The sequence below is a fragment of the Pneumocystis jirovecii genome, assembly GCF_001477535.1.
Source record: "Pneumocystis jirovecii RU7 chromosome Unknown supercont1.2, whole genome shotgun sequence".
Taxonomy (NCBI): Eukaryota; Fungi; Ascomycota; class Pneumocystomycetes; order Pneumocystales; family Pneumocystaceae; genus Pneumocystis; species Pneumocystis jirovecii.
This window is the reverse complement of record NW_017264776.1, coordinates 458,929-472,946: the sequence shown is the minus strand read 5'-3', so window position 1 is coordinate 472,946 and position 14,018 is coordinate 458,929. Positions and strand designations below refer to the sequence as shown.

The following is a 14,018-nucleotide window of genomic DNA, read 5'->3' as shown; positions in this document are numbered from 1 at the left end:
AAGTACTATAATTATACTACATTTATAGTCTTATAAATAATTGCTGTACTAACATTTATACTTTTTTTTTCGTTCAAATAAGGCATTTTCTATATGATGCGCTCTTTTTTTGACAAATTCGATATCAGAAAACAATTCATTAACACGATGACCTTCAAGGGGTGCAAATTTTAAAGCAATTCTTTCAATGGACTTTATTTTTGTGTATAAAAATGCAATTTCCGTAAAAAGCTCAGAATTTATTTTCGTAGAACGTCTAAAGGTATTAATTATTTTAAATATTTGATAGAAAAATACCTCCTTTTCAGCTCCTTAATTTGTTTTTCAAATTCCTGAATTGTATCATATGAGTGTTTTTTTATATTATCTATTTTGTTCTAAATATATTAGCCATAAATTCTATTTCATCTATACATATAATTTATAATTAATCAAAAAAAGAAATATGCATAGAAAAATGTGTAAATAATTACCTGACATTCTATTAATTTATGTTTTAATTCTTCGTTTTGTTGCTGTAAAAGAAACTTTTCGTTTGCGTCTTGATCTAATCTGATTTTTGAATTATAATTTATTTCATCAATCTTCTGCTTCAGATCTTTTTCTTGAAAATCAAGTTTAAGAATAGCTTCTTTAAGCTGTACTTCACAATTTTCTCTTACTTTTCTTTCACGAAGAACTTCATGAACACCTTCTGAAACCACACGTTCAAGCTTCTCACACTTAGTAATGAGTTCATTCATACGTTTTCCATCATTCAATGGCTTTTTTCTGGCATCAATTTTACTTTTAAGCAAAGAAATAATCGTTTCATAATATTGTTTATGTTTAGGATATTCACTCATAACTTTATGACAATTAAACGTATCATAACCATTTTTCTAAGTAATTAGAACCAATATAGATATTTTTATTCCAAAAACCTGATTTATAGATTGCACTTTCAGTCGAAGCCCTATTATACAAATTAAACCTTTTTTAACACCTAATTTACGAAAAATTACCAATATTTTCACCAACAACCTCTTTCAAAATATAAGCAAGCTCAATATTTTTCTCATTCATAGACTCAATCTCCTCAATTGCTTCTTGAAGTGACCTCTCAAGTGAGTGCATCCGTGATAACCCATGTTGAATTTCTTGAAGACGTCCAAATAAATCATCATAAGTAGCTTGCTCTGCCAAAAACAATCTAGATTTGTAATATTCAAGAAGCTCTCTGGTAACAGGTATATCATTCAGCTCATTTGATTGCATTACTCGTACAATCAACCATTTAAACGTTTATCATTTCTTGATAAATATTATCGTCGTAAGATTGTTGTTAATTAGTTATTACGACGAATTTCATGAAGACAACCAAAAAATTCTAAAATAAAAAAAAACCTAAATAATGGATAAATAGTCAGAGTTTAGGAAAATACTATGTCAGATATTAGGAATTGGCTTTTAGAAGGAGAATTAGTTAAAAAATCTGCACCAAAAACCACAAAAAATAGAGTAAATTAAAGAAAATGATAGAAAATAAATAGTAATGTTTTTAGAGAAAAAATGAACAGGATAGCGACAAAAAAACAAAAAAGCGCGTTGTTTGTATGAAATTATACATAATTATATATTTTTCTAACTCTTTTTATTTTAAAAGTATCAGATAATGAGGAAATTACAATGTAAGTGATCTATACGTATAGGTACAAATGTTTATTTTATTGATAGAGAAAATAAAAAAAAAAGTGTAAAAAAAAAGAAGTGAGTGAATTTTATTAATTTGTTAAAAAGCTGAGCGTTTTAATTAGAGTTCAATCGACTGAAGATTCTGATTTGGTTCCAACAAATGCCTATCAATTTTTTGCAGATAAAAATAAGATATCAAGATCATCATCTGAAAAAAAGAAGACAACTGTTAAGGAAGATGTAATTCAAGAAGACTACATGGATGATGACTCTTCGTTTAGCCAATCCGATTTACTTGAATTTGAAAAATTAGGTAATATATGTAAAAATGAGGAAAACGAGGCGTATCATGTTGAAAAACACAGTTCCAAAGATATAAAAAATAATATATGTGATACTAGCTCTAAACCAAAAAAAAATAGATCTCCTAAAAAATTAAAAGAAACTATTGATACATCATCACCTGTTAAAACCAATAGTCTTTCAAATAAGAAAAACAAGGATTCAATGTCTATTGCTAAAGAAACGGAAAATATAAAATATAAAAAGAATTCAAAAGAAGAACCAGACCATCTAGATTCAAACACTACTAATAAAAAAAAAACAAATATTGAAAACACAAAGGATGTAGCTCAAAAAGTTTTAGATGAATGTCCTCTAATATCTTTATCAGATATTAAAGTATCAGATGCCAAAGAGTTAGTCATTTCTATTTATTTTATTCTACTTATATAATATTTCAGGATTAAATTTTATAACAAAACAGTTTCTGGTCCTTCAAAATTAGATGTTTGTAAAGAAATACCTATTGGTCGTGAAAATTGTCTTTCTGTATGTATTTTAACCTTTAAAAAATTAATATAATTAGTTAGGGATTAACATTTGTTTTCACTGGAATTATGAAATCAATTGATCGTGAAGAAGGACATAATCTTATAAAAAAATATGGAGGGTTAGTTTATGATCTTTTTTCTATTGTAATAAACATTTCATAGAAAAGTAACAAATGCACCATCTAGTAAAACATCGTTTGTTGTATTAGGGGAAGATGCTGGTCCAAAAAAAATAGAAGTTATTAAAAAAAATAATTTAAAAACTATAGATGAAAACGGGCTGTTTTATCTTATTAAAAATATGCCAACATCAGGTGGAAACACTAAAGCTGCCCAAGCTGCACAAAAAAAAAGGGAAGAAGAAGACCAAGAAGCTCGTGAAATGGCAAAATCAATGGCTCCCAAAACAAGTGAAATGCAAAAATCTCAATCATGTCAGCTTTGGACTACTAAATATGCACCTCGTACTCTTAAAGAAATTTGTGGTAATAAAAGTTTAGTAGAAAAACTGCAAAAATGGCTTCACGATTGGTTAGTATGTATTAATTTACTATAATTTCTTACAAACTAGGGACAAAAATCGTATTGCTAATTTTAAGAAGTCGGAATCTGATGGTTTAGGCTTTTATCGTGCTGTTCTTATATCAGGCCCACCTGGTATTGGAAAGACTACATCTGCACATCTGGTTGCAAGTTTAGAAGGCTATGATGTATTAGAATTTAATGCAAGTGATACTAGAAGCAGGAAATTATTAGAAGTAATTATAAATACAAAATATTCTATTCTTGTTTAATCTTTAAGGAATCATTAAATAAAGTTTATAATAATACATCTCTTAATGGTTTCTTTTTACTTGATGTAATTTATAAAAGAATATATTTCTTTTTAACTAATATCCTTTAGGAACAAACTGCGGAAAAAAAAAAGAATAAGTTTGTCATAATTATGGATGAAGTAGATGGTGTATCTTCAGGCGATCAAGGAGGAATTGGTGAACTTAATTCTTTTATTAAAAAGACTCAGGTAAAAAATATTTTATCGAATATACATTTTTTAAAAGAAAAAAGATTCCTATAATATGTATTTGTAATGATAGGGCTTCTAGAAAGCTTCTACCTTTAGATAGAACAACATTTGATCTTAAATTTCGGAGACCCGATGTTAATTCACTTCGTTCTCGAATCATGTCTATTGCATATCGTGAAGGTCTGAAATTAGAACCACAAGCAATTGATCAATTAGCTGAAAGTACACATGGAGATATTCGACAGATTATAAATATTCTTTCATCTTGGAAACTTAGCCAAAATTCTATGAATATTGATGATGGGAAAAATGCGTAGGAAATCTTTTTATTTTTAATAACTCATAAAAAATAGGGCAAAAGCAGCAGAGAAACATATTATTATGAAACCTTGGGATATAGTAGGAAAATTTCTAAGCGGTGGTATATTTAAACATACCAGTAAAGTCACATTAAGTGACAAAATTGAACTTTATTTTAACGATCACGAGCTTTCACATTTAATGCTTCAAGAAAATTATTTAAAAACGCAACCTGATACATTAAATTCAATTGTAAATTTAAAACAGAAAAATCACGAGCATTTGAAATTAATAGAAAACGCTTCTGAAGCTATTTCCCGAAGCGACCTTATTGATTTTATGATTCATGGGTAATTGCTAATAAAATTATGCCATTTTGTAATAATCACAATATAGACCACAACAACACTGGAGTTTAATGCCTATGCATGCTGTGTTTTCGTGTGTTATTCCTGCATTCTATGTTTCTGGGTTTGGCACAAGTCAATATTCATTTACATCAGTTTTAGGCAATATATCTAAAGCCAATAAGTTAATAAAATATCTACAAAGCATTCAAACCCATATGTCTTTAAAAACAACAGGAAATTGCAATGAAATTCGGCAGTTTTATGTACCATTATTGTTTGACCTTCTTTTACGAAGACTTCAAAATAAAGGCCAGGATGCCATTCCGAATATCATTAGACTTATGGACGAATATTTTCTTTCTAAAGAACATTCTGAATATATATTAGAACTAGGAATAGGTCCGAACAACGGGAACCTTTTAAAAATTCCATCTCAAACAAAAGCGTCTTTTACAAAACAGTAAGAGTTTTTTATTTTTTTGAATTTACTTACAAAATAAGATACAATAAAGCAAATCATCCTATTGCATTTTGTAGCACTATTGCTACAAATAAATCTAATATTAAACATAATATACCTGATTTAGAAGATATTTTGGAAACTAATCCAGAAGAACCTGAAGAACTTGATTCAGAAAATGATGATCCTGGAAAAGATAAATTTATTATTGAAAATGCAAAACGTAATAAAAAAATACAAAATACGGCTAAAAAAGGGAAAAAAAATTCCACTAAATAGAAATTAAATACAATTTATAAAAACAGTATTATATTTTTTTGTAAATACATATAATATTTTTTTTAAAAAATACATAATATATTACCAGAAACTTGGCCTTATATCATAAATGCATTTTTAATAAAATTATATAGTAAGAAACAAATAATTTTTATTTAAGTAATTGTTCACATTTAAATTCTAAATTAGATAAAAAATATTAATGAAAATAAAAATAATTTACCTAATTCTTTTGAATATTTATTTAATTCTTTTGATATATATTCCAATGTATTTACCTGATCTTTTATAATTTTAACTTTTTTTAAAAAATCATCTATATTTTTATCTAATTAAATTAATGCATTATAAACAAAAATATTTATTGTACAAATATCAGAGATATTCTCTTTATTACTAGAAAAGTTTTCTACAGAATTTTCTAATGAATTATATGATTTGATAGTTATTTGATTTACTTTTTTTAAAAAACAAAGAGTATTATTAATGTAACTAATCCTTGTAATAAAAAAATTTTTTAATGATTCAATCGTTTTTAAAACAACATCTTCTAATTTTAAAAAAGGTTCAAACATGTTTTTTGACTTTTTTGAAAGGCTTTATCCATATAAATAAAATTTATAAATATTTAAATGTAAATTAATTCGTAAATAGACACACATATATATTAAGTACATATATAATACAAATATATTTAAATTTACTTATTTTATATAAAAACTCTATTTTATTAAATATTCAATTTTTAAATATATGTTTTAAAACTAGTATAATTACAGTTTTATCAACTTCACAAACCAATGTTAAATTATTAATAAAAACAACTCCATAAAAGAACAAAAATTCATCAAATTTGCTCCAAATAATCAAGAACTTCACTTTTTTTAAGCTTTCTAAATTGAAAATAAGGCTTATCTGCATCTTCTGCTTCAAAATCATCAGTCATAGATAATCCAACAATACCTATTTCTATAGTATTCTCTGATAATTCACCCTCAAATCCTTCTTTTAAAGTAAGAAGAGCAATGTGAATTGCGTCTTCGAGCTCAAGCTGATCATTGTACCTTTTTTCAAGAAATGTTTTTGCTGATGTTGCAAATTTTCCAATTGCTGTTGCTTTCCACGAAAAATATGTCCCAGATGGATCAATTTGATATAAAGACGGCCCATTATGTTCATCCCATCCCGCTACTAGTATAGATACACCAAAGGGACGTATACCCCTAAATATATTATGCTTTATCACAAAAAAAAACATCATTCTACCCTGATTGAGTTGCTTCTTGCATTATTTTAGCTACTTCCTGCACAAGTATACGTGTTGGCGGATATTCATTATAAATCAATTTATAATTGGTATGTGCAACTTTCCGTGCTTTATCTACTAAAATCCGAAAATCTGGCCCAATACCAGAATATACCATGCCAATATTCGGCGTGATACAGGATATTTTATCAATTGTATCTTGTTCAACAAGTGGAGAATTGCTTTTTTTTTCAGTTACTAAAACAGCCCCATTTCTGGCTATTTATTGATCAATTTTGACCAAAAAAAAAGAAAAAAACATATATCACCTTTAATACCAATAGATGTTACTCCCTGGTTCACTGCTGCTAAAGCATATTCAATTTGCACAAGTTTTCCACTTGGTGAAAAAGTTGTTAATGAAAAACTAAAAAACTTTATTTAATAATGTTAAATACTAAAAAAAAAAAAACCTGTATCTATCTGTCATAAATAAAAGCCAAATCTTTCTTTAAAACAATATAATTATTTTTTTTTTTGAATTATTTAAAAATTAATATTTTGATGACGTTAAGGTAATTAAGTTTAACATCAAAAAAATTATAAAAATTAAAACAGAAAATTTAAGGAAAAACAAAATAGAAAAATAAGCAAATTTTCTTTAAAACTGACATATATTTTTATGATGTTTGTCTATGTTTTTTTTTTCCAATAAAAACGCTTAATTTTTAGATAAAACATTATAAATAAGTTCATTATTCAAGTAAAAAAGTCTTTTATATAACTTGGCTATATTTTATATGGAAAACCATGGAAGAAGGCGAATATTCGTCTTTTTTACAAACAAAATTGATTATTCCTGTGGTATCTATTGGTAATGTACCTCAACTTGCAGTTGATCTTCTTATACACTCTGCACGGCTTTCAAGAAAAATTATGCTTGATCATTCTCTCCTTTATCCTTTTGCAGGTGCTCGGGAGGATGCAGGTGTATCTTTCTGTGGAGGAATTGCAACAGCTTTAGATGGTAAATATATAGATTATAAATACAGGATTATCTAATTACTAATAATAAAGTTTTTGGTAACAATGAAATCACAATTATTCAGCAAAGATCCCCTGTTCTACCAGGAAAGAAAAAAGATTTTGTTAAAACAGTTTTAATACCTTTTATTAAAAAAGGAAGGTTTAGTGAAATTCTTGTATTAGGATCAACAGATGCAACTAGGAGGAATGATGCAGAAATAAAAGGGTAATTTTCAAAAATACCTTTTTAAGCAGTTAACATAATTTTTTAGACCTAAGGAGTTTGTTTTATCAACATTTCAGACAGTTTCTGAGTTATCAGAGTATTTTTCAACTCTTAAATTAATATCTGCATCAGAAAAAACATTTCCAAAATTGCCGTCATCTGGGGCTCTTGTTCCATTGCTAGAATATGCTTTATGCCAAAATATTCCAATGACAGCACTAGTAATGTATGTTATGGAAGGCGATAATACAGAAGATGCTAAACAAATGGCCAAATTAGCAGCTAAAGCCTGTAAACTTGATAATCTTTCCGAAAACTTACAAAGCCCCAAAAGCTGGGAATATCTTTTTGGAAAAGAATTGGAAATAGGAGTCGAAGGAGGTATGTTTTGGTGATTTGGAACTTTTCTATATTTTATGATATATTTTATGGTATATTTTATGGTATATTTTACATTATATTTTATGTTATATATTGCATTAAAGAATCACGCAAAAGTATGCCTTCAATTTTTGGTGAAAATATTTTAATATCTTTACATCCATGAGTTGTTCTTACATTAATCCATCCAAAGCCTGCAATTACAATATCTTTACTTTCCTTATGCCCAATATTTTTAGTCTGGTTAGGATATACAATTTTTTCTACTTCATTTTCTAATAAAATTTTATTACAACTGTCAATACTATTATTGGAGCACATTTTAAAAATTTGTTCAGCCTTTTTTGTACTTGTAAGATGTATTGGGAGAAATATATATGGAGTAATTATTAATCGATTATTAGTGTTTACCGTATCTAAACAATCAATTCTAACAATACGTTCTATTATAAGAGTTTGCCCTAAAAAAATTTATATTATTAACATTTAATGATTCTAAATATTACCAGCTTTCATTGCAAATGGCTTTATTCTAGGAAATCTTTTTTTTGGTACATAAACTTTTAAATTATCGTAGTCAACATATTTATATAATTGTCTACCTGGAGAAGAAATTCCAGGTGTATCTATAATTACCCCATTATTTTTGAACAAATTCCCTAATCTATTTATATCTATATTTATTGGATTAATTGTTGTATTTGGTAAAAAACTAACGGTAGGTGTTTCTTCATAACCAACTCGAGATGCAAATTTAGAAATAATAGACGATTTACCAACATTAGTCATACCAATAATATATATATTACTTTTTTTAGCCTTATATTTATTGATAGATGTTATTAGTTGTTCTATACCCCATCCTTTTACAGCACTTGTCAAAATAATAAAAGGTAGTATTTTTTCTTTTACATCGAGTGTCAATTTTGACATTTCTAAAAGAAAATAATCATGTATTTTCCCCAACATAGACTTTTTTTCAGATATTATGTCAATTTTGTTAATTACATAAAAAATACGAGCTACTTTTTCAAATAATTTATGCAATTCCGGAACATATGAATGCGGAAAATCAATAGAATCAATAACATGAATTAAGAGAGCATTTTTTTCCTTTAAAAGTGCAGATACCCAACTTGCAGATGATAATGTTTCTGAATGTGTAAGGAACTCAGTAGACAATGTAGAATGATGAATTAAACCGTGGCATCTCCTGCATAGAACTCTTTGAGTTTTTTTTTTTTGAAAAAACATTGATGACTGTTTTTTTGGAATTGTCTCTAAAAGTTGAGAACGCAGCGTTTCATTAAGATTTACCATAGCATCATCAAATACTCTATCTTCTTCCTGTCTCTGACGACTTCTAAAGCCTAATAAAGACTTCTCCTCACAAAAACTGTCCTGTAAATAATACTTTGGAAGTGTTGATTCAAATAATGATCCACATCCCGAACATATATTTTTTGTAGAATATTCTCTTAGCTTTTGCAATAAAAACAAAGAAAAAACAATAGGCCTAAATCCATGTACTCTGGAAACTAAAAATCTGCGTCTAAAGCACCAAAAAAAATACTTTTGAGACTCCTTAATCATTTTTTTTCAAAAAAAAACAAAAAATCTACTATTCAACCACCAAAAACAAAATTATCCATGGAATATAGAATACCCCATCAATAAAAAGGTTCAAAAGATGTATATAAACTTTATAAACTTTCCTGAATAATTTTCTATTATCTTTTTTTCAAAAAAATATATATTTTATTTAACCATTATGATTATCGTTAAAGCATCCTCAACATCAAAATTTTATATTAAAAACCAAAAAATATTTAATGCATAAAAACACATCACTATTCATTGATTTTAACAGAAAATATATTTTTTTATATGTTTGTAGAAGATTGTCTCCTTTAAAACTAAACAAAAGATCAATTTGGATCCAATCTGAACCAACACCTAATGAAAATGCGATTAAATTTATTCCAGGAGTCAATATTCTTCCAGAATCCTCTGCATCCATAGAATACTTAAATAGCCGTCAAGCAGTCTCTTCACCTCTTGCCAGGAAGCTTTTTTCACTAGATGGTGTTAAATATGTATTCTACGGACCAGATTATATTACAATTACAAAACATTCAAAAAATGCATGGAGTCCTCTTAAACCAGAGATTTTTTCAGTTATTATGGAACATATAAGCTCAGGACAACCTATTTTTCTCCCAGAAGCAGAAAAAAGTCCCGACAAAAACTCAGAAGAAGATTCAGAAGTTGTTTCGATGATTAAAGAGTTGATAGAGACACGAATTCGTACAGCTATCCAAGAAGATGGAGGTGATGTTGAATATAAAGGATTTCATAATGGAAAGGTTTTCCTTAAGCTCAAAGGTGCATGCAAAACATGTGACTCGTCAGTTGTCACCCTAAAAAATGGCATAGAGAGTATGCTTATGCATTATATACCAGATGTAAAGGGCGTTGAACATGTCTTGGATGAAGATGAAGAAGTAGGCATTAAAGTAGAAAAATAAGATAGCCTGTATTTTACTAAAATAGCTGATATGTATTTAGGAATTTGAAAATTTAGAAAAAAAGATAAAATCAAGGCTATAACTTTAAAATTTAATACCATGCTTTTTAAAGCACATATTTAAAGAAAATTAATCCTTAAATATGGAAATATACTTTAACAACCATTTTAAAATACAGTATCCAAACTAGTCCTCAGAAAATGCCACTATAACACCTCTGAAACCGCCACTGCTACTCTAAAATCCACTGTTCGACCAGAAACCGCTAAAACACACACAGGAAACCCATTTTCACAAATTACCCATTGGCATCACAAACCCAATGGAAAACCTGTGAAAAAAAGTGTCCTGCATAAGCAAAACATGTCTGTCCAAAGATTCCTTGCCGAAATAAATCAGCAAGAGCGGTCAGGGAATGTAGTTTTCACTGCTTATTGTAAGTCACGTACATACCCCAGTCAATCTTACACTAGCAAAAACACTAACTCAGGCGAACCTTCACTGTTAAGCGTAAAACCCTTGCACCTGAGTATATAAGCTGTTTGTTGAAAACACAGTAACTACTTACAAAGACGTAGAACCTTTCGGTCCGTAACGCTCCTTTTATACATTTTTTTAAAATTCAAACTCCGATTTCAAACTCCGACATTTTAATATATTATTGGATTGCTGTAATCAAAAAACCAAATATTTTTCAAAATTTTCTTATATTTTTAAATATTTTTACTGCAAATATATCCACCATATATATATACTGTTTAACAGTATATTTTTTATCTAGTTTTATACTTAGAACCCACGATAATCTATCAGCAGTCAGTCACAGACCTAACCTAATGATGGAGAAATCAAGAAGAAATAAGTGATTTTTAGATTTATAATTATATAGCCTTTTTGTGTTTTTTTGTAAATTTAAACGGTTTCTATGATTATTTTTAGATAAAAAAGATACTGATAATATATTTTTATAGAAGCAAAAAATAGATAGTCCATATCGTCCGCTTTGCTCCGTGGCATCGCACACATTACATTTTGGTGAATTTGGTGCAGAAGACAATGTTCATTATCCATTGGTTTTGTGACATTTTAGCGAGTCTTGGGCTGATGAACAAGCATGCAAAGCTTTTGTTTCTGGGACTCGACAATGCAGGAAAAACAACACTTCTTCACATGCTTAAAGTAAGTATCCAGGCGTACAGAGACACTGAAGCACAATTGAAAAGAAAAAGATTCAGAAATTCTTTAAAAATAAGAGTGCTTTAGCAGAAAAGCGTTTAACAATATATTATTTTTGAAAAATAGGTACTAAATAATATAGGTTGATCGATTGGTGCTATTTCAACCAACGTTGCATCCAAGTACAATAAATAGATTGTATAAAATAGCTAACGGACAATTAGCAAGTGAGGAGTTAGCAATTGGGAATTGTCGGTTTACAACGTTTGATTTGGGTGGTCATCAGCAAGCACGCCGATTATGGCGAGATTATTTCCCGGATGTAAATGGAATTGTCTTTCTTGTTGATTCAGCGGATGTTGATCGACTTTGCGAGTCGAAATTAGAGCTTGATGCATTACTGTCAATGGAAGAGCTCTCTAAAGTTCCGTTTCTTGTACTCGGAAATAAAATTGATGCACCGGGAGCAATTTCAGAAGAGGAATTGCGTGGGTTTCTTGGACTTTATCAAACAACAGGAAAGGGAAAGACAATATGCGAAAATGTGCGTCCTATTGAAGTCTTTATGTGGTATGCTATCACTCAAAAATATAAAAGTCTTATTTTAACGAATAAATGGTATAGTTCGGTGGTTATGCGACAAGGTTACGGAGAAGGATTTCGATGGCTCAGCCAATACGTTTAAATGGTAATACAACGAATTTAGGAAAATATATTGTAATTCAGATAAGTGGTGGAGTAAATCGGAAGTGTAAATCGATTAAAGATGTTGATCGGCGTCCTTTAACAAAGGAACCATTTTTATGGCACAATCAGGCTGCCCTTTATTATAAACAAATAGCCCTTGCAGTGCGGCTGTAGTAACCGGAGCACCAATTGCTCTTATTTTTTCTAAAAAAACATTTGCCTCATCATATTTGTTTTCATAAAATCGTAGAAACATTGTTAAAATTTGATAATCTGATGCATATCCAAAGTGCTTTAAAACATCAACACGCCCTGGTCGAATAAGTGCCGGATCTAGTTTATCAAGATGATTTGTCGTCATAAAAATAATCCTATCTTCAGTCGATGCGACACCGTCTAATGCATTTAAAAGACCAGAGAAAGTTACATTATTCCCAAATCTAAAACATTTAATTCAAATAAAAAAGTAAAAATCTCAAATACCCATGTTCAGTTTTTTCACGTCCTGAAAAAGCGGCGTCTATATCTTCTAATAATATTATACTTCTTACAGGAACATTACTTAATAAATAATTGAGACGATCATCTGTTAAACCTTTTTCAGAAAGATTTAATAAACATATATTGTATTCAAGTTCTCCTGCAATAGATTGTATAAATGATGTTTTACCATTGCCCGGAGGTCCATGAAACAAATAACCTCTTCTATAAGGTATACCTTAAAAATTTATACAAAGGAAAATTAAAATTAAAAGAGTACCTCTTTGTGAATACCAGTTTTCGTTATTTAAAAAATCTTTAATATCATCAATTATTTGTTCTTTAACACCTTTGTCAAGAATAACACTTTCTAACATTCTTCGGCGTCTTGGCTGCCCAAAAGGTCGCCATTCAGGACCCCAGCTCATATAAATCACTGTCTTTCCTTCTCGCATTTTCATAGCAAAATTCTGTGCTTCATAAAGTAATTCATTGAATATTTTACGATCTCTAGATAATGTTGTTAAAGTAATAGTTTCCCAAGGAGATCCTGTTGACAAATCAATCATTTTCCCATCTTTTTGACGGTCAAACTATATAAAAATCAATATATTCAAACAATTGAATATCATGTATACCTGAATCCATATATTATTGTATCTAAAATAATGCTTTCCAGGACCAGGAACAAGACTAAAAGAAGTACTTAAACTCCCGTTCTCATGTTGTTTATATTTAGTTTCTACTGCTAATTGATGAAGATTTCTTGAAAACTTCTGTGAAGAAATCCAATGAAGAATCCATAAATAGCTTTTATCTTTAGATGGAATTTCAAGAGAAACTGTCATATAACGTTTTATTAGATCAGCTGATCGAATAGCCCCATAACGAAAAAATGCCAATCCAGTACCCAATCCCATTAATCCTAAACCCTTCAATAACTTAGACTTAGATAACTTGCTGATTGAAATAATTTACTGCTGTAAAAAACTCATTTCCATGAAAAATATGAGAAATAACATTTTTTTTATCATTTAAAACAGCACTTTCTTCTACTGTTAAAGTACTATTCCCTTGACTTTCTGCCAACTCCATATGCAATTATAATATATTGATTTTTAACCGTATTTTTACAATTTAAAGCCGTATTCCTGTCTATTGCCTCAAATACAATATAAACCAGTTCTAAAATAAATATCAAACATCAAACATAGATAATCAATCAAAACCTTGATCTCATCAACAGTTAAAAACTAATTTTACAATTTCTAATGAAAAAAAAACCGTATAAAAGCCTATTTTAAGAAAATAAAAAAGCTATAGATAAAAATCCAATATATACTGT

General features: G+C 28.7%; 9 protein-coding genes across 9 annotated transcripts; 4 read left to right on the top strand and 5 right to left on the bottom strand.

Annotated features, from left to right (window-relative positions):
- Positions 1–48: 48 nt before the first annotated feature.
- Positions 49–1,257, bottom strand: T551_00544 (uncharacterized protein; the record flags this gene model as incomplete). The annotated part of the gene is made up of 5 exons (XM_018372810.1): positions 49–256; positions 298–377; positions 474–881; positions 924–955; positions 1,005–1,257. The coding sequence occupies 5 exons, from the start codon at positions 1,255–1,257 to the stop codon at positions 49–51; spliced, it is 981 nt and encodes a 326-aa protein (XP_018231146.1).
- A 168-nt stretch (positions 1,258–1,425) lies between these two features.
- T551_00543 (replication factor C subunit 1) lies at positions 1,426–4,923 on the top strand (the record flags this gene model as incomplete). Its single annotated transcript, XM_018372809.1, has 15 exons — positions 1,426–1,500; positions 1,545–1,593; positions 1,646–1,670; positions 1,717–1,735; positions 1,780–2,372; positions 2,418–2,505; positions 2,547–2,626; positions 2,670–3,038; positions 3,079–3,265; positions 3,310–3,366; positions 3,412–3,531; positions 3,576–3,847; positions 3,888–4,184; positions 4,231–4,644; positions 4,686–4,923. The coding sequence occupies 15 exons, from the start codon at positions 1,426–1,428 to the stop codon at positions 4,921–4,923; spliced, it is 2,883 nt and encodes a 960-aa protein (XP_018231145.1).
- Positions 4,924–5,074: 151 nt separating this feature from the next.
- T551_00542 (uncharacterized protein) lies at positions 5,075–5,498 on the bottom strand (the record flags this gene model as incomplete). Its single annotated transcript, XM_018372808.1, has 3 exons — positions 5,075–5,103; positions 5,147–5,251; positions 5,294–5,498. The coding sequence occupies 3 exons, from the start codon at positions 5,496–5,498 to the stop codon at positions 5,075–5,077; spliced, it is 339 nt and encodes a 112-aa protein (XP_018231144.1).
- A 272-nt stretch (positions 5,499–5,770) lies between these two features.
- Positions 5,771–6,659, bottom strand: T551_00541 (proteasome core particle subunit alpha 2; the record flags this gene model as incomplete). The annotated part of the gene is made up of 4 exons (XM_018372807.1): positions 5,771–6,146; positions 6,190–6,448; positions 6,499–6,596; positions 6,643–6,659. The coding sequence occupies 4 exons, from the start codon at positions 6,657–6,659 to the stop codon at positions 5,771–5,773; spliced, it is 750 nt and encodes a 249-aa protein (XP_018231143.1).
- A 320-nt stretch (positions 6,660–6,979) lies between these two features.
- Positions 6,980–7,816, top strand: T551_00540 (uncharacterized protein; the record flags this gene model as incomplete). The annotated part of the gene is made up of 3 exons (XM_018372806.1): positions 6,980–7,196; positions 7,247–7,421; positions 7,468–7,816. 3 exons carry the CDS (start codon positions 6,980–6,982, stop codon positions 7,814–7,816), a joined length of 741 nt encoding a protein of 246 aa, XP_018231142.1.
- Positions 7,817–7,883: 67 nt separating this feature from the next.
- On the bottom strand, positions 7,884–9,395 carry T551_00539 (uncharacterized protein; the record flags this gene model as incomplete). Its single annotated transcript, XM_018372805.1, has 2 exons — positions 7,884–8,263; positions 8,309–9,395. 2 exons carry the CDS (start codon positions 9,393–9,395, stop codon positions 7,884–7,886), a joined length of 1,467 nt encoding a protein of 488 aa, XP_018231141.1.
- Positions 9,396–9,568: 173 nt separating this feature from the next.
- On the top strand, positions 9,569–10,385 carry T551_00538 (uncharacterized protein). Its single transcript, XM_018372804.1, has one exon. The coding sequence runs from the start codon at positions 9,635–9,637 to the stop codon at positions 10,328–10,330; it is 696 nt and encodes a 231-aa protein (XP_018231140.1). The 5' UTR covers positions 9,569–9,634; the 3' UTR covers positions 10,331–10,385.
- A 1,001-nt stretch (positions 10,386–11,386) lies between these two features.
- Positions 11,387–12,191, top strand: T551_00537 (Arf family GTPase SAR1; the record flags this gene model as incomplete). Its single annotated transcript, XM_018372803.1, has 4 exons — positions 11,387–11,584; positions 11,649–11,688; positions 11,731–12,076; positions 12,131–12,191. The coding sequence occupies 4 exons, from the start codon at positions 11,387–11,389 to the stop codon at positions 12,189–12,191; spliced, it is 645 nt and encodes a 214-aa protein (XP_018231139.1).
- A 75-nt stretch (positions 12,192–12,266) lies between these two features.
- T551_00536 (bifunctional AAA family ATPase chaperone/translocase BCS1) lies at positions 12,267–13,768 on the bottom strand (the record flags this gene model as incomplete). The annotated part of the gene is made up of 5 exons (XM_018372802.1): positions 12,267–12,633; positions 12,677–12,911; positions 12,954–13,266; positions 13,312–13,605; positions 13,652–13,768. 5 exons carry the CDS (start codon positions 13,766–13,768, stop codon positions 12,267–12,269), a joined length of 1,326 nt encoding a protein of 441 aa, XP_018231138.1.
- Between the last annotated feature and the right edge of the window lie 250 nt (positions 13,769–14,018).